General features: G+C 29.1%; 1 protein-coding gene across 1 annotated transcript in view; it reads left to right on the forward strand.

Annotated features, from left to right (window-relative positions):
* Window positions 1-22,392, forward strand: part of LOC148302201 (cadherin-86C-like) — a 65,554-nt gene that overhangs the window by 21,709 nt on the left and 21,453 nt on the right. The window contains exon 2 of the mRNA XM_088271993.1: window positions 14,056-14,228. Within this exon, the coding sequence (XP_088128119.1) occupies window positions 14,197-14,228 (32 nt within the window). The 5' untranslated portion in view covers window positions 14,056-14,196. The remainder of the gene's footprint in view (window positions 1-14,055; window positions 14,229-22,392) is intronic.

Here is a 22,392-nt window from a genome sequence, read left to right on the forward strand (position 1 = left end):
TCGCAACACCGAGCCTAATATTTTAACAAGGGATAATTTACAGAAATTACCCGGACACAGAACGATTTAATAAAAAATACTGAATTTTAAAATAATTGTGCCCCTCTGGATCACGCTCGTTATGGTTCGGTTTAAATACGTTTTTAATATGACCTGTAATTTAAAATCTCTTTTCCTTTTGATCTGTCTTGATTGATTGAGGAGATCATAATCCGAGATTAGATTAACTTGCGCCAGTTTGGTGAATTTACCTCCCAGCGTGAGACTTCGATTAAAGTACATTGAGTAATACCAAATGGGATGTGCTGAGAATGATTAATATGTCTAAAGGCTTCCTCTTATTTGTGTATCGATATCGTCACATGGCTTATGCAATCTCGCAATTTTCTCACGAAGGATACTAACGGTAAACTCAAAACAAAACATTGGTTTCAAATATGTAATTAAGACTGAATTGCACGGTTTGTAATAATAGCAATGAAAAAACTGTAAACGACTAATTTCTGTTCAATTTGAAATTTATTTTAATTTGATTTAAATTGAAGAATTTACCATTTTTTCACCGACAGTAACAAACAAACAAAAAATACAATATTTCCATATAAAACGAAAATTATGGTAAAATTATAGTTTTCTGTATATACTATACTGATTGTAATGAAAGAAGGTTAATAATAGAAACTACGTCAATTTTAAAACAGAGGATACAAAAAATTAAACATCAATATCTTTTTGATTAACAAAACATTGAAAAATAATAATATTGTATAATAACTTGTCAATATTTACCGGTTTCGAGACGACCCAAACGTCTCTTCGTAAGAACAAACAAACACTAGGATGCAAAATTTATTATTCACCACTACCATAGCACTATTAGTATTAATCTGTCCTGAGACCAATATGAACTAAGGATATTTACTGAAAAAATAACAAATCGTTCGTATATAAAAAGTGAGACTTTGGGTTAGCAGTCACTGAACAGACAATATTTTTAAATAATTTTAAAATGTAATCGAAACATAAATATTCGTTTTATCGCTTTACACAGTAAAGCAAATAAATAGTGATCGTTTAGTATCAAAATATAATAAATTTGGTTTGTTGAAGCAATCCGAGCCCACGTGTTTCTATTAATATTATATATTATTTGACTGTTAAAATAGAAAACAACATATTTGGTTAGAATAATTACTGTAATTTTGAATATTTTAGGCATAAAATAAGTATTTTACTATGTATATGAATATTCAATAGATTACTAAACAATGTAGGGAAAATTCAAACTACCTTGTTAAACTTAAGTAATGATGGCAATTGATAATTAATTTTTGGATCAACCTTCGCCTTTTCCCATTTTGTTGATATGTTTGAAAAAACATTGAAAATTGATAGCATCAGGAAAATTCCCATACTTTTACTCTATAATTTAATGCCTTGTTTTATAATCATTGACGCAAATTATGATGCTTAATTGAAATTTATGTATGTCATTTAAATAATTTTCTGGCGTTAAATATAAATATGGGATATGGGTATATTCAGTGAACCTGTTTATAGTTTATCAGTACCTACAACTGATTTTATGAAAGTACATGTAAATATGAGATTAGGCCGATCTTCACCTCTTGTATTCTACCCTCATTCATGTCAAGTCATCATTTTCTTTAGTATCTACTAAATTACATAAAAGTCAAAATTAACGCAATCGATGTCACTGTGTTTATGAAAAAAAAAATCAACGATAGTAAGTAACGATTCGTAAACGTTATAATTATCATTTTTTTCTATTTATTCATTCAAGAAAAGTTTGTTTAACAGTTGCTTTTCTTAAATTCCTATTTATTCGCCGTTTTTATATTTCTCCACACTCTTTCATGTAAAATAACCTTATAAGTACTAATAACGTGATTTTTATGTAGTTTCTAACCAAAAATAATCACTTTTTCGTACATTTTTGAATTATGTCATATTTTTATTATTTACAAACTCGTATTATTTTTATTTTTATTTAAAAACATACCTTCGTCTTTCCTTTTTTGCTATTTATATTTACTGGATATTTCCGTAGAGAGTAAAAACTTACAATTTTTCAATGTTCATATATTTTGTAATTGGCAATTTTTGCATTGCTTTGAATACAATAGATACTTTTTTTTTTCAAATTTTGCCAAATATTAAAAGAAAATGTATTTTAGTTAATCATAATAAATAAATAAAAAGTGTAACAGCCTATATACTTAAAATATCTACAACCTACAAACTACATATTATCTCATTAAAAAAATGGTTTTAACGGATTTAATATTTTGTTATTTAAATAGCTACATGAAATATAGATTCATTCTAAAATAAAGGCTGTTAAAGATTTTTCTAATAAGCACTTGTGAAAGACAAATAACAACCGGTCATTAATCTTCCTTCGAGGAATAGAATATCGTAACTTGAATGTCAGAATCTTCAGAAAATTGTTATTCATTCAATTTAGACTATTAAGTAATTTGTTATATTTTTTCCTCGACTCGTACTCGTTTTGAAGATCAATATAGTTTGCAATCAATTTTCGTCAGTTAAAGTGATGATGGATCATTCCACAACTTGTACAAGGTCTTGAGTAGATTCCCATAATTTGGTTCATCTATAACATGGCTAGAATAAGTAAGACACCAATAATTAATCCGTAAAAAACCCTGTTTAAACATAAAAATATATTTACTTAATACTATATACAATTTTTTTTATAATTAACGCGTTTATTCGATATTAATATACTTCTGAATCTAAGGTTTTTTTTTTTAAATGATAAAAACTAATCAAAGCCTATAATATCTTAGTACTTTTTAAATGATTTTTATACTCTTTTTATGTAGGTACCGTTTTTATATTTATCCAATGCACGCGGTTATTTTAACGGTAATTTTTCTTAAATCAGGGACTTTAAGTCAAAAATATTTTGATATGATGAAAACCAATAATTATACAGTTAAATAATCAATTTATTAAATTTTGCAGCATTTAAAAAATAATGTCTATATTTTATTAAATCATTCGGATCTTATCATTTAAATATGTTTATCAAATATGCATAACTTAATTTTGTTGTGTGAATGTTGTCTTAGTTTGTAATTTGCATTAAATTTCGTTAAATATTTACATTTCGCTTGCCTTTTAAAATAAGAACTAATGGGTTTTTTATATATTTTTAATTTTTAATTATAATTATCCGTGGAGGATTAAGCACTTAAGAGGCTGGCTCCAAGGAGCATAGCAACATAGTTTATGATATTAAGAATTTTATAACTTAAACAATTTTTATTCAAAAATAATATGTAAATGAATTTCATTCACGGTTATCTATTTAGTTGTTATATATATTTTTTTAACTCAAAGATACATGATTCGTACGTAAAATATTTTATAAATTTATCATTCATAAGTAAAGAGTTTATAGTGAAAGAAATATTATCGAAAATACTTTGAAATTTGATAATATGACGTTTATTATTCAGACAGGAATTCCAAACTTTTCGTTTTCTAGACCGGAACTGCGAGTATTACATTTTAACCGCAAGCTTGTTTTTGTGTGCATTATTGATAATAGTTATTAGGTACTGATAGTTTTTAGTCATCGGATGTTTTTACTAGCGGTTTATAATAAATCGATTAAAACTGAGACTGGAAAATCGAATATTAACGATGCCACAATGAAATTTCAGTGAACGTAATAGTTGAATCCGTTTATGGCATGCCGAGAAAAATAATATAGATTGTACAAGAATTTGATATAGATTTTTGTATCAGTCTGATTATTTTCCATTATTCGTTCCAAAACATTTTTTAGTCAGTATTTAAAGCAATTTTAGTGCGACTAATGAAATTGCCAGGACGAAATCAGTTTTTCAGTGATTTTATTTTATTTTTTCCATCATGAAAAAAAGAATATACGAGTTTTTTGGACACTGTTTGAAATACATTCATTATTTTAAAATAAACATAACTTAACGTTAATTTCACTCTGATAAACTTAACTCATTTTTCGAATCAAGTGATAATTTTACGTATTTCTAATACCCTTCTTCACATATGTGCTATTATATTAAATATAATATTATCTGCTAGACTTACCAAACGCATATTTTTTGGTTATTTATTTTTGTAAATTGAATTCGTTTAAAGGAGAAAAAATAATGAGCCTTAATGATTAATAATATTAAAATACAAACATATTTAAATAGAAGCGATTATTTTTTAAATTGTTTTAATAAAAATTTAAAATACTACGTTGAATACAAAATTTATTACAAAATATATGTAGTATATTAGGTATCACTGAGACCAATCATATAGCATATATCTTGATATATCTTGGATTGAGTACAATTTAAAAAATAAAAAAAGTTGTTAAGTTATTTATTAGTAAGACATTGCGCAATTATAAGATTTTGAATTTTATTTGTTTATTTATTAATTTATAGATTCACATTCAAGATTTTGTATAAATATAACATTTTTATAAGATGTACACACTGTACTTAAAACGTTGCCAATGAGTGTTTCTTTCAACCCCATATGCAGTAATTTACCCCAGTTCTCACACTTGTTTCAACTGGAAAAGTCACTGCCAGTTTAGGTTACATTTAAAAACGTGTTACTTAATAGTAATAGTGAAACCAAAATGAAGAAATGGCATATTATTCATTCTTCAACGACTTGTTTATGTCCACAAACGGGTGTTGCCAGATTGCTTGGATAGATCATTATTTATAAGATAGTATGAACTAGATCTGATAACACTAGATAACATACGTACCATTTCAGTCGTGCAAACTGCAAACTTGCCAACACACGGAATATGGTATTTAAATGAAAGTAACGCCATTTCAAATTCCAGTGACGTATGTATATTTTTTTACAGGATAGAAATTTTAAAGCACGCTTAAACGTTAGATTTAAAAAAGTGCATTGATTTATTTTAAGGTCATAATTAAGAAAACTATTGATAATTCATATAAATAGCTGACACAAACACCGTTTTTATTTCTGATTAATTTTTATTTATTTTATGATCAATTTTTTATTATTATTTACGACAGAGAGGAGAGACATTATTTTTAGATTTAGGTTGTTAAGAACATCATGTACATTAATTACATAAAACACTTTTTGCCATTTAATTCAATCAATAATATTTCAAAATATTTTTAACAATTTAATTTTTATTCAAAAGTGATAAAATATTCTTAAAATTATTGAAATACTTCTTAATGATCTTAGCTTCCTTTCATTCTATGGTACTTAGTTTGAGGCATCTCGATTTTTTCCTTTGTGCATTTTTCAATTTCGTAAATATGATATTTCTCAAATGATTATCTTATTATTTTCTATTCATTAATTTTGTCCGCCTCCGTAGTGAAATGGTCAGCATGCTCGCCTACCGTTCTGGAGGTCCCGGGTTCGATTCCCAGGGGGGTTTAATAAATATAAGTGATTTTTTCACTCTAATATTTATTCAATATTACACTGGACTGGTACCTGAAGTGGAGGGCTGATCACCTTTCCTTCATGTGTAATCGATCGAGATAACACTGCGTTTATACGAAGCAGTGCCCTATGCACCATTGGGGTGCGGTAAGGGATTTATTATTTATTATTATTCATTAAGTTGTAATAATGGGCATTACTACTTAATTCAACTTTGTTTACATAATATTTTGATAGAAAAGTAATTTAAAATATCTGCACAAATATTGTATTATTTTATTGATAACCTACCCATCGTACAGATAATATCACACAATCTGAACAATCGAATTTGAAAAATGTGCTAAAAACGCAAGGGCTTGAAGCCTTACTCGCAATAATAGAATTCAGTTAGCGTCCGGCTGCGCTGAAAGCCGGAAGTAAGTTTATGTCCAAATATTTTTTTTAGAATAAAAATTGGAATTCTTTCGTTTTTTTAAGATATACATTTATTTAAAAAATACTTTGATATTTTTTTTCAACTCCTTCACTTTTTATTAACTCTTTTCTTTTCGAAACCATATATTTATTTCCAAGAAAAATTTATGTTTTCAATACAGAAACGGTGTGTTAAGAAGAAGAAAAAAACAATTACGTCTACGTAACTTTTAAATGTTGCCTGGGTTTCACGAAAATTAAGTTGCGATTTAACGTATGTTGAGCCTTAAAAATAACGTTACATGAATATTTCGCTCACTCCTTTCAAGAACGTCATAAATCAAAAAACTTGATTTTTCAGGAGAACGTTCTTAAAGTCCATAAATATAGTGTAATGTATTAAAAATAAATATCAAGCCACTTAGTGAACTTTTTACTGTGCAACAGATCTTTTTAGGTAAAACCAGAAGGTTTTTCCTCCATTAAAAAAATATTCAGTAAATATTAAGTTAAAAATATGCCTCTTTTTCTGGGATAAAGTACATTTTCTAGGCATTTCGAATACATGCACAAGTGAAAATTGACGATTTTTGATTTATGACGTTCTTGAAAGGAGTGAGCGATTTATGTTTTTTTTATTGACAGAGAGATAGGATATATATACATGGGTAGCATAATGTTAAAAGGCGTATGTGAGGCATCTTTATGTTGTTGTCTCAATAAAATAATAAAATGGTCGTTAAATCTTGACAATTTTTTTTATACATCAGTTTACTAAAAATACGTGTTTATTGTAGTATTATTAAGCTATTACTGGACGTATATAAATTTCGTCACGACAACCTTCGCAACGTTTACGTGGCAATTGGTGCTTAATGTAAATATATAAATCAATAAATTGATTTCGTAGTCGTTAATAAAACATACATAGGTGGACATGATGACGACAATATTGGAAAAGTCGTTTATTGTATACCAATAAAAAAACCTTATTAGTACGTAATATATGCATTTTATTTTACTATAAGTTTTTTTGAAATATAAAATATCTGAACTCGTTTTTATAATTCTCATTGCATCATTATTATTATTATATAAAATGTTATGAAAAAAAGTGTTCGTTTGTTCAAAATCTCAAATCGCTTAAAATTATTGACCGGTTGGTTTGAAATTTTACCACAACGTAAGATTCGAATACACGTCTGTTTTTATGTATTTGTGTAAATAAAAATGTAAATATTCGTTTGTCCAAAATCTTAAATCTTCTAAAGTAATTCAAATAGAAATTTTGCATTCGAATAGACGCGTTTTTATATACTGTGATACATTTTTTTTTAATACATGAAAGTGTCATCTATTAGATGTAAATCTCATGGCAGACGTCGTACTTCTTGACAGTCGATATCACCCAAAGTTTCAAGAATTTGAGTAGTGTGGTTGTCAATCATTGATAGAATTGGTGAATGTTACACGTGTGTAAAGTGATGACCATTAAACCAGCCTATGCCGGTCGTAGGCCCCGTAAATGTGAAGACTTTCATATTATTCTTCATCTATGTTGAGATGTCAATAAACAATATAAAAAATAACTCCTATGTAATTCGAGACAATCCAGGTTTGTGAATAAGTATTTGTACGCACTCAAAATGAAGTTACTATGTATATTTTTCGCAAACTACATATAACTTGCTCACAATACGGATCGATATACATAAATAAACGTGACGAAATAAATTGAATGTTATCATTACCAAAATACGTAGATAATGGCCTTGTAATACCACCCTAAGAACTCACAAATAAATGTACCATCTAAGAAGTAGGTGTGTAAATATATTTCAAAGCATCTGTGAGATTCCAATGATATTTTAAAACTGACCGCGTTATGCAACACTTTAATAACCGATCATGCCCGAAGCCCGGTGGCGAAATCGAAAGAGCTCTTGTGCACTACACGGAATTTTGCTGTCCGACAGTCCGGTGAAGGTTCAGTCAGCATGAAAAAACGGATGCTTGGCTTGTGCACTTGTCCGTCTTTCTCCGGATCGGTGCGCGATCACGGTGCGCGTGAACTCGATCACGCTCGAACTGTCGTAGTCGCTTTTATTTGACAGCCGGATAGTAACATTCCGTGTGGTGCACAAGCGCTCTAATATTTCATAGGTCCCATTATTCACAGTTCACGTTTGTTTGAATTTAGGGGTCCATTCACACTTCTGCTTTCAAATTGCAAATTTACAAACTAGAGGGATAGCGAAACAAGAAAAAACCATGAATTATTTATTTGCGAGATGGCTTTGAATAGAAGATTTAGTATGCTTTTACACTATCCTAGGTCAGGGGTCGGCAGTCTTTTGGACCAAAAGATCCAAACATGAATAGCTAAAACGGTTGAGAAATTTTTGGGGAGCGATTTTTTTAATTTAAACAAATTAATTTAATTTATTGGAAACAACGTTCAAGTATTTTTAAGGTAACAATTTTTATTTATACTTAAATATATAGTAGTCGTACAGGAGAAAGTGACCAACTAACAAATCGTAAAATGTTCAGGAGGGCCATTTAAGTCACTTTTGATTGGCAAGAAAATAAACATCAATGCAGTCAGTCATTTCAAACAAGTCAATGTATTATACTTCCAAGTTTAAAATTCTTTGGAATTTTTTCAGGGCAATATTAAGCTAGTAAGATATCAAATAGTCAATGATCACGTTTTTGTAAAACAATGCACTTGGTCACTTTCTCCTTTATGACTACGATATGCATATTTTATATGTGGAGTTCTTTTCTCTCCAATTATGCACAAAAAATCGTTTAAATGCAAATCTGTTCTGTTCACTATATTCTATTCTAAATTAAAGTTACGACAAAACGTAACCAATCCTGTGTTACCAATATTAAATCATTAAATCCCACCAAAACGTAAGAATTTTGCAAGCTAGAATTCCTGATTACTTAAAATAATTTATAATGGAAATGTAACGTTCTGGTGAGGACCTCCACATATTTACATCTGCTTTCAGATATATTTTTGGCTCAGATTCATAAATTTATTATAGATGTATAAATCAGCGCAAAAAAGATTTTTATAATGCATTTTTCTATTATTTTTTTTTAAGTATTTCTGTTCCTCAAAAAATATTTAAAGGACCTTTTAACATTCAACGATTTATGTATTTTATTCTGCATTTTTGATCTATCAAGTAAAGAAGACAGAATAAAACTAAAGTATATACTACATAGCTCTAATTTATTTCATGCAAAGAATAGTTTTAAAAAAATCTAAATTTCTGTTAAAATTGTCATTTTGAATTTAACTAAGAAAGAGCCACACAAATTGCTTAAAGAGCCACATGTGCCTCGCGAGCCACATGTTGCCGATCCCTGCCCTAGGCCGATATTTGCGAATTCTTGCATAAGTATTTCACCATCGGATCTGCGATTTTATCTTTCTTTTTTGTTTAAGACTCTGCTTCCCACAAAACCGTGACCATGTCAGCATCGCCTTGTTTAACTAAGTGAATTTCTATGTTTTTTGCTTTAAATAAAATTTATATTTATATTTTTGTATCTGATCTGATTTTTATAAATATTTTTCCTCCTACACAACGATTCGTACTATTTATCATTATTATTACTTTGGATTTACATAATATCGTCCTACACGATTAATTGAGTCCAAATTATTAACATCATAAAAATTCCTTCTAATAGAATTCTTATTGTTATGAAATCAAATTTGTTCACATATGAGTATATGTATTATTCAGTAAAAAAGTAGTTTCGCCTAAAAACAGAGCAGTTATTGAGTGATTTAAGAAATGCATGTTATGTCTTAAATAATTAAATAAAATATATAAATAGGTAAAAATTCAGTTCCACTGAGAAATGTCAGTACAAAACATAAATTCTATATATTTTTCTTACATTCCTGGGAATCGATCTCGGGATCTTCAGCATGTTGGGTAAACTCGATGACCACGTGATCACACTATGGGGGCGGACAGTATAAATTTAAGTTTAAAAAAATTAAATTGCGTAGTAAATGTATGTTTTATGTAGGGTTGCCGTTCGTCTCTTTGATTCAAGAAATGTAATTATGATGGACAGATATAATAATTACATATTATATTTTGACATCTCATCAAAGATGAAGAAGAATATGGAAGTCTGGGCATTTACAGGGCTGACGACCGTCATAGGCTGGTTAAATGTCACTTCAATGTAATATCACTTTACACACGTGTAACATTCACCAATTCCACCCATTATTGACAATCACACTACTCAAATTCTTAGAAATTCTAAATATATGAACCAATTTTGAAACATTGTTCTTGAATCACTAGAACTTCACTAGAGACATCTATTGGTGAGATGAAAAGAAGCTTTTTATTGAGCAGAAACACTTTTATTAGTATGTGAGGTCCGAATCCTGGATTATAATCTCACACATGATCATGTGATCTCCGACAAAAAATGGGTCGTTACATCCGATCTTATAAAAGTAAAATAAAATCGTTTGGTTAAATGCCCTGACAGAATGTTGGGCGACCTATGTTAAGAGAAAGAGAACAAGAACGGCTTTGCATACGATATTTAATATATTCTCTGATCCATGTTTTCCATATTTACGTGTGTTTGATGTGGGAGTCATTATAATACACTCTACCAGGGGTCTCCAAACTTTTCTCTTAAGGGCTATTATAATTACTCTAGAAAATTTCAAGAGAAAGAACCGCTTTAATTTTCTTGCCATTATTTATAATTTCTAGACTAGTTGCTGAGTACGCATCCTTAGCAAGCATACAGCTGCTAAATTTGCTAATCAATTATTATCGTGTTGTTGTAATGTTTATGTAACTTTATCTAAAACACAACTTGAATTCATTTAGTCAAAAAAATAAACATAAATCATGATTTTCAACAACTGCCTTGTTATGCATAAAACATGGAATTTTGTCGAGCTTCCCACCTATTTGATGATGTCGGTAACGACGAAATCCGGTCACTGGTAAAATAAAATATATCTGGAAAAAACAATACATGTTACTTGTTATTTAAATTTAAAATGTTTATGTTTTACATGCTTATAATGCTAGTTCGAATCATTTGAATTATTTGTAGGTGACAACGATTAAGTATAATTTTCTGCGTTTTATACTTGTCATCAAGCTTTACCTAGAAAAGCTTTACATAGATTGTTACCCGTGTGTAAAGTGATCACTTAACCAAGCCTATGACAGTCAAAATGTTTACCAAAAGTAAATAAAACCGAGTTACTATCATGCTACGTTTTTTATTCAACTTATAACAACAACAATAATAACAATAAGCTGTAGCAGATTTGTTTGATGACACTGGTGATAAGCTGTCGCGGGACGGATAGATGACACTCGTCATTAGCTGTCGCGGGCCGGATTGATGACACTGGCGAGCCAGATTTTGCTCGCAGGTCGTAGTTTGGCGACCCCTACACCAAGTTTGGTCGTAATTCAGCAATGTTCTCCTAAGTCATGAAGTATGTAGGTATTTTGTAAGCCCCGTATGACTAGTTCGGTTCATTAGCGACAAGAACAATGCAGCACCCGCGTGCCTCGCAGTGAGCTGTCCCTTGGACGACGCCGTGTAGCGCTGAACCGGTTTCACAACAATATGGCACAGCCTGATTATTGTTTCTTGTTCCGATACTTAAAGCGCCTGAATAACATTACGCCATGCACTATTTTCGTATGTTTCCCCCCAACTACAAGGAGGGGGTACCTAGATGTTCGTACATAAAGATGACGTAACATGAGTAATGGATAGTATGTTTGTTTTTAAAATATTATTTTTAACATTTTTTTAACATCTTAAATGTAAAAAAGAACAAAAGTGAACCAGAATGAATAAAAGTGGTTTTACACACAGTAAACAATGGATGATAATGAGAGTGTAAAAAATAACTAAGTCGAGGAAACCCAGATTTTTGCACAAGTATTTGGGCACACTTAAATATTGATATTTTTTACGTTGAAATTACCAAAAAGCAATTATTCTTATATATAAAACTTTTATTTTTATATTTCAAACAATAAAATCTTTATAAATATGATTTTATATGCAGATCGATTTTAATTTTAGTTTTGTGATTACGTACAATTACAACTTGACAAAGGATTAATAATGATCCGAATACTGTCTTATACTGTCATAAGGCGACACACTGAACCATAACTACTGAAATTCTCAACATCTCACATAGTTTTAAAATAATTATTATTCTTCTTCTAACCCTAATCCATACCCAAAGATGCATAAGGCACTGCATGGAATCGATGGAGTGTTGTCTCGAACATTTATTGCATGAAGGGAAGGTGATCAGTTCTGCGCTTATAGTACCGGTCCAGGGAATATATCTATTATATGAGAGTGGAAAATGACTTATATTTACTTTGACCCAACTATGAATCGAAACCGGGACCTCCAGCACGGTAGCCAAATGCGGTAACCACTACGCTATTCGGGCAGACAGTTAATAATTATTGATTATTTTCATCTTACCACTTTCCTTTAAAAAAATCATGTGTTGGGGATAGTCGTGTTATATTAATATTTGTATTATTTTTAATGTTTAGGACTGGATATTATTTTCATTATTTGAGTAGATCCGAAGACACATTCACATTATATTTATTTAAGTACGTACTTGAACCTACTCAGAAGCTCGGTAAGCTGCAACTTACATAATAAATTAATTTTATTGCTCTCAAAATAATAACTGCCTGACAAAAGGAAAGTAAAGTATGTATTAAAAATGTATTTAAATTCCAGAGCAGACAGTAATGAAAAATATATTAAATAACTATGGTGAAATGTTACGTCTAAATATTTTGTGGGCAGAAAGGTATTCACTGCTCGCTTCCATGGGTGTGTAAGCCATTGTTTAATTCAATTTTATATCTTTAAAATATGTTTTCATTGCGTAAGGACCGTTAATTAATGCCATTGTCGAATTATAATGGTGAAAGTCGACCGGTAGATATCTCGATCAATAATGATCGTGTCCATATTGTATATTGTTCTAAGATCACGATTAAAGTCCGAATATGAAATGCCCTCCCAAATTTCAGGTATTATTATATAACTTGTTGGTTAATGATATTTCTGATTTATTATTAAAGAAAACATGCAGAGTGAAACTTCGAGTTACGAACGTAATTCGTACCGTGAAACTGCTCGTTAATCAAAACATATTTCCCCATAAGAAATAATGTGATATGCGGTAATCCATTCAGGACTTAAAAATCAAATAAAAGAACGAAAATTCTTTATTGAAGGAAACATAAATTACCTAAGAACGTATTTTTACTTTATTGTTTTAAAGGAGCTCTTAATACAAGAAAACATAAGATATTAGAAGCTCATCATGTTTCTGGCTTACTTAAAACCTCTTCAATGACGTTAATTTTTAGATTTTATAATATTTTATAAGATTTTAAAATATTTTATAATTTTAAATAGATGTGGTATACATTATTATCAGAATTATAGTAATTTTTATCTTTAATTTACATATTTAAAATTCATTTTAAATAAATTGTTAGTGACCATTCTGATTATAAACTAAGATATTTTTTCACATGGATTTTTATTCGTAACCCGAATTGTTCGTAGAACCATACTTTGTACTATTATAAAATTAGGGTATCCTTTAGTTTTTTATCCGCCTTTTCTTCGAACATTTTTCAATAATTATTGACAATTTATTCCTAAAATCGTTATGTTTTGAAATTGTATGGATTCCGACCTCGGTTTAGTAAAAAAATATGTTACGGTATCCATGGGTTATCAGCTAACCTTGCGGGTAAAATTATTATGTTTTGGAGCACGTATCCGGTCATCTGATGTTTTAGAACCACTATCAACAATGGGATTCCGTGATTGTGTAATGATTAATGGTTGGTGAACATAATGCTCGCTGCTCCATTACAAAATATTGAGAAAAGTTCGTAGATTGCTGCCTATGATAATATTCACGGTCAACAAATTTGAACGTTTTCTACACAACAAAATAGCACATTTATCCTATTTCGAAATAATGTAAACAGACATTGGTATTTTCTAAAATAAATAAAAAAACGTAACTATAATATTTTTTCGTAATTTATTTTACAGAAAGGGAAAGAACTTAGGACTCGTTCTGCGCTCCTAATATATCCTGCCCACACAGCAATCACATGCGGAAAGGGGGCGTCGAAAAACAATCTGTCATAGGGGATGAAGGAGGTGGAGTGACGTCATCTCAGATCTAGCATTATGGATAACAGGAGCGAAAACGTAAACAGGAGGTAAGGTTATGTTTCACTACATACATTCGCGCTTTTAACGAGTACGCATAATCCACACTATCATCTCTACGTGTGTGTCGCATAGCTGGTTTTCTGACGCGCGGCGGCGCTTCAGAAGTGCCAATGGCCGCTCGACAGCAGCCGCCAGATCGGCGGTCGGCAACGCGGCGTCCGTTTACTGATACTTTCTACCAGGAGCACATCAAACTCGAGGAGGTCGTTTACTGAAACTTCAACATTCGAAATACGAAGCGAGCGCGATCCGAAAAATGTTATGAATGCGAAAAGAGAACGAAAGTAACAGTATTTTTAACGCTCCTCTCTGCCCGGGAAACATAAAAGCACAAAGGTTAATGCGACGCTGTTATCGCTAGCTAGCGCTGCGCAACGCGGACGGGCTACATTCACAGCTGATAGATATTTTAATATAATCATTATATAAAATATAACAACTCCATTGACGTTTTAACGATATTATTAAATATTAATTTTGAACAAAGTTATAAATAAAAATTGTTATATAATAATTCAATAATATGCGACTGGTAATAATTGTGTAATAAACATTTCGTAACGATTTGCAAGAGTAAGAAACAGAAAAGTTTCATGCGAATGCCATATTTCATCAGCTTTAGTAACTGACTGTCACCATTTCCATTTTCGGAAGTTCACACATCTAATAAGCCATATTCAAAATTAGAGCGTTTGATTATGGATAATGAAACATTATCGATTCATTAGTATCGAAATAGGAGTCGAGGTATTTTATATGGCACAAATAAATCATTGAGGGAGTTTAAAGGTCATTTTACAGAAAAACTTGTACTTTATTCAGGGTTGTTAATATAATTTATAAATTTTACAACTATGTGAATTTTATTTTATATTTAGGTGGTTTAAATCTTGAGAAAGTACATTGAAATGACCATATTTGCAATGTACATCGTAATGACTGAGTTGATTCGATAATTCATTTTTGTACCTACAGTGTACAGACGAAAAAAATACACATGAAAAATATTTCATGATTTAAACGAACGACATCTTTGGATTAAAATATATTCAGCGTTATTTCACCAGGAACGCATAAACGCGAAGATAATATTTCTTATTTTATTATGCTGTCTGGCGTCAATCGGTAGACATAGTGTTTCTCTCTCTCTCCCTCTCTCTCTCTCTTGTCAGACCAGTGACGTAGTATATTAAGCCATCTGGGAGATTGGTTTCGCGACGCAAGATACCCGTATATGTTTATGATTGCCTAATACTTATTTCTGCATCATTCCATGACCTAGCACAATCTCACACAAGACAGACGAAGCGTTTTTGTTCTTTGCTTTAAAAGTTTTTTTTTCAAATAGATTCGTAATTAATTAGTGATTGAAAAAAAATTAAGTATACGACAAAACTCTATCTTGTGTAGATTGTAAATAATAAAATATGTTATTATTTATTATCATGCAGTTAAGTGTGATTTACTAGGCGACATGTTATGTGTTATGATTATGCAATTCCTAGTACAAATCCTTTATGCCGTGTAGGTGTAGACAGTGATATATGCTTCCACAATTATTTATATTGTCATTGGAATATCTTGTCGATACACACACTAGAAAATACTAACTTTAAAAAGTTTCCTAGTTTTTTACTACCATGTTCCATAAATATACAAATATTAATAAAAATTAGATTTTTAAACAAAATATTGAAAAAGTAAACATTTCGAATAAATATTTTTATAATTGTTTCTGAAACTGATTACTAAAATTGTTTTATTTATTAAATGTTAAAAATCAAATACTGATATTTAGAGTCTACTTAATTGTTTTTAATTGTCAAAAATACATAAAAATCTTTAAAAATTGTTTCGTCTTGTTATGGCATTTTCAAACTAATAGAAACAATTGTCACAAATTAAATTATTATTTGTTTTTAACAATGAATTACAATTAAGTAGACTCTAAAAATCAGTTTTTGATTTTATAAATTAAAATGCAGTGCTACAAATTAAACGCCAAATCTTTGAATAAATAAATTATTAATCAAACCTATTACTAAATATACTTTTCCATAATTATTCGCTTAATTTGGAAGTATTTTTTTATAATGTATGTGGTTCGTTCTGCAGTGACGTATTCAATTACACAATAGCGCAAGTTTGCTTTATAATTACACTGATAAGGGGATTATTTATGCAGCAATGCTACCGCCTTTACAACAATGCACAAAACCTACCCTTGATGGACTATCATCGCAGTACTTAAAGGTGGCAGGGTAGCGTGTGGAAGAACTAATTCCCTAACTGATTGCAACTCTAACAATGTAACACAGAATCACCACCGCATTAAAAATATCTTAAAAAGAAACCCAGCCTTTCGAATCCCATGCTAAGCAGACTTTTAATTTCATATTTTGCTCCATATATAAAATACACAGGTACATATTATGTTAAATATCTGTACAAAATATAAAATGTTAATATGTATGCTGTTTTCTTTTCATATAACCAGACTTTAAATTTAATGAAAACCTGAAGCAAGAAAAAATAGGAAAAATAGAGTTTAAGGCCAAACTCGCAATAATAAAACTCAATCAACTTCCGGCAACGCATAGATAGAGCAGGTCGTCGGGTCACATACGTTTTTTTGGAATAAATTTTGTATTTTCTGTTTGTTTTTTTCGAATATGTAATGGAAAAATATTTATATAAATTTTTATAACTTCTTACCTTTCAATGACTCTTAATTTTTTTTTCAATACAAAAACGGTGTTTTAAAAAAACAATTACGACAAATTTTACCTGGGTTTAAAGAAAATTAAGTTGCTATTTGTGGCCTTAAGACCACAATAACAAAGAAACATAGTATTTTTATAATATCGACCATTTACATGCTTACGACATTTAAAAACTAATTAACTAACTAACGAACCCACCATCATACCGCTAGCCAGACAGAATAGAACGCCACACTAATCTGTTTTTGCAAACAATCTTTGCGTTTTCCACATTCATGCATCTCATACATACCCGCCAATTATTCCAATTCCTGACCAGACCACACTTTATTTAAGCTGTTGGATAATATAAATATAATGTGGATTAAATAAAAAATTTGTGTGAAAGTAAGCTATTATATTTTTAAACTTTTAAATTTAAATTTTCGATTAAATACTTTAATCGCATGGATTGGGTGCGAAACACTTTTTAATTACATTTGTACTCGTAATTTAAAGAGTTATGTAGCAAAACCTGTTTTTATACGATGCATCGTTTTGAATAAATGTTTTTTTTTAATACACACAATTAATACTATGTATATATTTTAAAATTATTTCATACACGCTTCAAAAATAATAATAAAAAAGTGGTCAAGAGAGACCTATTCAGGGTTTTAATTATAATTGGGAGTATTTCAATTATGAATAATCCTTAGAGGCGGTGCATATTACATATCTTAGTAAAATTTGTTTCTTAACACATTAAATTTACTCTCAAAATATAAAAGGTAAATAAAAATAATAGGAAATATCACCATATGTTAGTTTTAAAGTCTCTATTTCTTCCAGATAGTGAAACATCTTGTATGAATAGTTATTTTTAGAATATTAATTATTTATTGATTGACATCATAGGAAGTAACTATCCTTCACAAAAAAAAATATAAATATATATATATATATATATATATATATATATATATATATATATATATATATATATATATATATATATATATATATATATATATATATATATATATATATAAATATATATATATATATATATATATATATATATATATATATATATATATATATATATATAATATATATATATATATACATATATATATATATATATATATATATATATATATACATATATATATATATATAACACCTTGTATGAATAGTTATTTTTAGAATATTAATTATTTATTGATTGACATCATAGGAAGTAACTATCCTTCACAAAAAAAAAATATAAATATGTATATATATATATATATATATATATATATATATATATATATATATATATATATATATATATATATATATATATATATATATATATATTTATATATATATATATATATTATATATATATATATATATATATATATATATATATATATATATATATATATATATATATATATATATATATATATATATATATATATATATATATATATATATATAAATATATATATATATATATATATATATATATATATATATATATATATATATACATATATATATATATATATATATATATATATATATATATATATATATATATATATATATATATATATATATATATATATATATATATATATGTACGAGTATGTGTGTGTGTGTGCGTGTTTATATTTTTTTACATTTATTTTATTAGGGCGGTTTTATTTCTTACACCATATATACGTATGTATTATGTATATACATATGTAAAAATAAAGTATTCCTTTAGCGACTGAGAGGCGTTTATTACGTCACTCAAATTCAAATTCTTTAAATTATAATTACTTACGTATCCATCAAAATCGAATAAGGCGTCTTTTTAATTATAAAAAGGCATGAAACATCTAGCCTCGAGAAACCTTTAATTATTTTGACGCACACCATTTTTCTATATCCCCTCATCAACGTTAAAATGGACGGCTTTAATACATGCCCGACGGACCCACGATTTTTTACTATAGAGTCGGTCCAGATTTTTTTAAATGAAAAATACTCATGCTTATATAATTACGTGTATTTATTGATAATTTTAATAAAATTTTATGCTTTTATTTAATATGTTTGAAACATATCCACATCCAGTGAAGTAGTTTAAAAAAACATAATACCTTCTTTGTATATTGAATGTTGTTAAAATTTCAACTCTGTTTTGTTTAATTATTATTTAGAGTCTTCAGGTTTAAATCCCTTTTTTTCAATTTTATTTTTCGATTATTGTTGATATTTCAAATTATGGTTCCAGCATCCTAAAACAAAATAAATACATATTATAATATCACTTTATAAACAACTATTTATTGTTGTTTTTTATTGATTTTAGTTCTACGGTTTTCTCATCTCTTTAAAAGTTTATTAAATGCCTTTAGATATATGGAAAAATTTTATCCAAAAATATAATCGTTACTTGATTGGGTTTATATAGTCTCCATTGTGTAGTGGTTAGCAGATTCTGCTACCACGCTGGAGGTCTCGGGTTTGATATTCAGGGAGATTTAATAAATTTAAATATTTTTTCACTCTAATATTTATTTAATATCACCCTTGACTTGAACTTGATATGCAAGACTGGTCACTTGCCTTTATATAATAAACGATCAAAATAACATCGTATCAATTTGATGCAGTGCCCCATGCATTATTTAGGGATCAGTAATAGTGGTAGTCTTAAATTTATTTTAATAAAATACTTCATAGAAGGATACTTATAAGAAAGGTTTTTTACTTTCTTATTTGTATTTCAGCCTTGTTAACCTTAATCCCAAAATGAGTAATGGAAATTACTCATCAGGAATATTATATATCTGACGTGAATTTGATTACGCATTTTTATCGATTGTTGCGCGGTATGATCGATAGTCCTGAAATTATCCGGAACATTGGTCTGTATGTTCCCGATAGTTACCTAATACAGCGTCCACATAGATTGTTTCACATTCCTATACACAGGACCAACCTGCCGATGGTTATGCCTGTAGGAAGAGCTACCGCTATGTTGAACAATATTACAGTGGATATTGATCTGTTTCATGTGTCCGAAGGAGTTTCCGAAGCGGGATTCTTCTACAACTTTAAGTCTTCTTGCTTACTTTTAATATATACGCCTTGAATATTGTTTGTTATGTTTTATTAATTTTTTGTTGTTGAATAAATTGAAAATTGAAATTGAAATTGAAATTATGTTTGTAATGTGTTTTAAAATAAATAAATAAAATAGTATTGAATACGGTTTTATATTTAAACGTGCTGTTATATTCATTGTTTATCAATAAGTCTAGTAGAGTGGCGCCACTAAATATTCAGATACAAACGTCGCCTTAAGAATGTTGCTCTTGTAATTTATTCTCCTTTTAAGAATTTGCTTGACGTTTGAAAATTCAAGGATCTGAGTTGTGAAGGCGAACATTTATTAAATTAGCGTAATTATTATTAATTAATCAAACATATCAGGGGGGCATTAGGCACGGTTGTCTCGCTCATCGTCAACTCAGAGTGAACTGTCATTGAAATGTTAATTTTATTAAATGAGAAACCGGTTTACGATTTGATTGTTACAATATTTTGACACTTTAATACATTTATTTTCACGATAGTAACTTAGAATAGCAATCACGTTAAACAAATGTGAGAATAAATAGCTGTGACTAAGGCTGATCCACACGTCTTGTAATTTTGTTGTTCATTTTCGATAAAATAAAACTCAGTACACAAACCTTAATAATTAATGATTAAGGGGTTGATTTCAAGAACATTAATGATGTATCAAGAGGGACGTAGCAGTTATCGAGATGGTAATAATAAAGTTATCTAAAATGAAACCTTGATTTCGTATTTGTCCAGTATTTGTGTACAAATATTTGAAGGAAGTATGCATTTATTTAGAATTTAGAAATATTTTCAGAAGTATCCCAGTAAATGAAAATTTTGTTAAGTATCTCACATATTTTTGTTAAGTTTTCAGCTTTAATTACTTTGACAGGAAACGTAAACACCAACACAACAGTAACATGGCAACACTGAAATTTGTGTTTAAAAATCTAACATTAAGAATGTTACACAATTTATAAAATGATCACTTAAACCAGCCAATTTTATGTCGTAAGCCTTGTTAATGCCCAGACATTCATTTCCAATGCTTTCCAATATAAACGTACTCTTAAGTCAATATGCTCTTCACTAACGAGAGTGTACTATTTTAGCATTGAGCTTTTATTTATGTATACTAAGGCAGCTTTTCTTTGACTTGTTGACATCTCTCCACGTTTCTGTCATCCTGGCACACGGACTGCCTTCAGGGTACGAACGTGAGTCCCGATCGAGAAATGTTATCGTGAGACCCTTCAATTTATACAGAAAATAAATAAACATAAATTTACTACCTGAAGTTAGGAAAGTATTTTTTTTCAATGTTTACATGTTTACAAAACCAAATCATCATATTATTTAGATTCTTGACATTGACAGAAACTAATGACAAATATTTATGAATGCGAACTAACTGTAATATAATATTTTTGGTGATTTCACTTTCCGAATGACTAGTATATTACCAGAAATCAATGTGTTGAGGTAATAGTTAAAGTTATTTATGATATAATGTAAAATTCTATGGAACTTTCATCATAAGTGCTAAAACGTATTACATAATTAACTCATATTTTATTAAAAGCAGAGGAAGACCAAAGGAAAATTGTCATGATCAAGTATTTTAAATATGTACTCGAAAGTGTCAGGTCAGGAGTCTGAATAATCGGCGTGTTTGTATGAGAAGATGTATGTATGAATGTAGGCGAATATTGTATCTAAAGACAGGTTAGTATGGCGTTCTATTCTTTCTGCCTACCCTTTCAGGGAAGCGGCGTGATGGTAGTAAGTTAGTTAGTTATGAATTCAGTAGTAAAAAATTAAATAATAAATTCAATAATCTTAGCACAGATTGTATTCAGATTGCTAAAACAGCATTCTTTTAATTTCAAAATACTCCTTTGTAATATGATTTGATCAAATCAGAGATGATCAATTAATCACCTTTAAATAAAGTGGCGTTTTACGCTAATTAATTACCAAGATATATTGATTAATTTAAATATTAATTGATTCCCAGGTGTTTGCATAACCCGAAGGCGTTGGTCGTAAATAGTTATACGGATAAAATATATTTAGTTTATAAATAATATATAATTATTGAGATAGGATAAAGAGTTCCGTGTCGTTATTAATTGACTCCAGAAATGCGATGTTATTTTAAACAACTGTGTTTAAAAAATATGGAAATTCCAAGTAGCGCGCTATGGCGGTTTGAAGATTCAAAATCAAGTTAGCAGATAAAATGTATTAATTCCTTTCTGTGATAAATTTGTACTAAAGATTACTTTTCATGCTGAATATTGTTAAAAATAATACAGAGAAATATTAT

Source organism: Brachycentrus maculatus, unplaced genomic scaffold (assembly GCF_059751285.1).
Source record: "Brachycentrus maculatus isolate JH-2025_06_01 unplaced genomic scaffold, ASM5975128v1 h1tg000474l, whole genome shotgun sequence".
Classification (NCBI taxonomy): domain Eukaryota; kingdom Metazoa; phylum Arthropoda; class Insecta; order Trichoptera; family Brachycentridae; genus Brachycentrus; species Brachycentrus maculatus.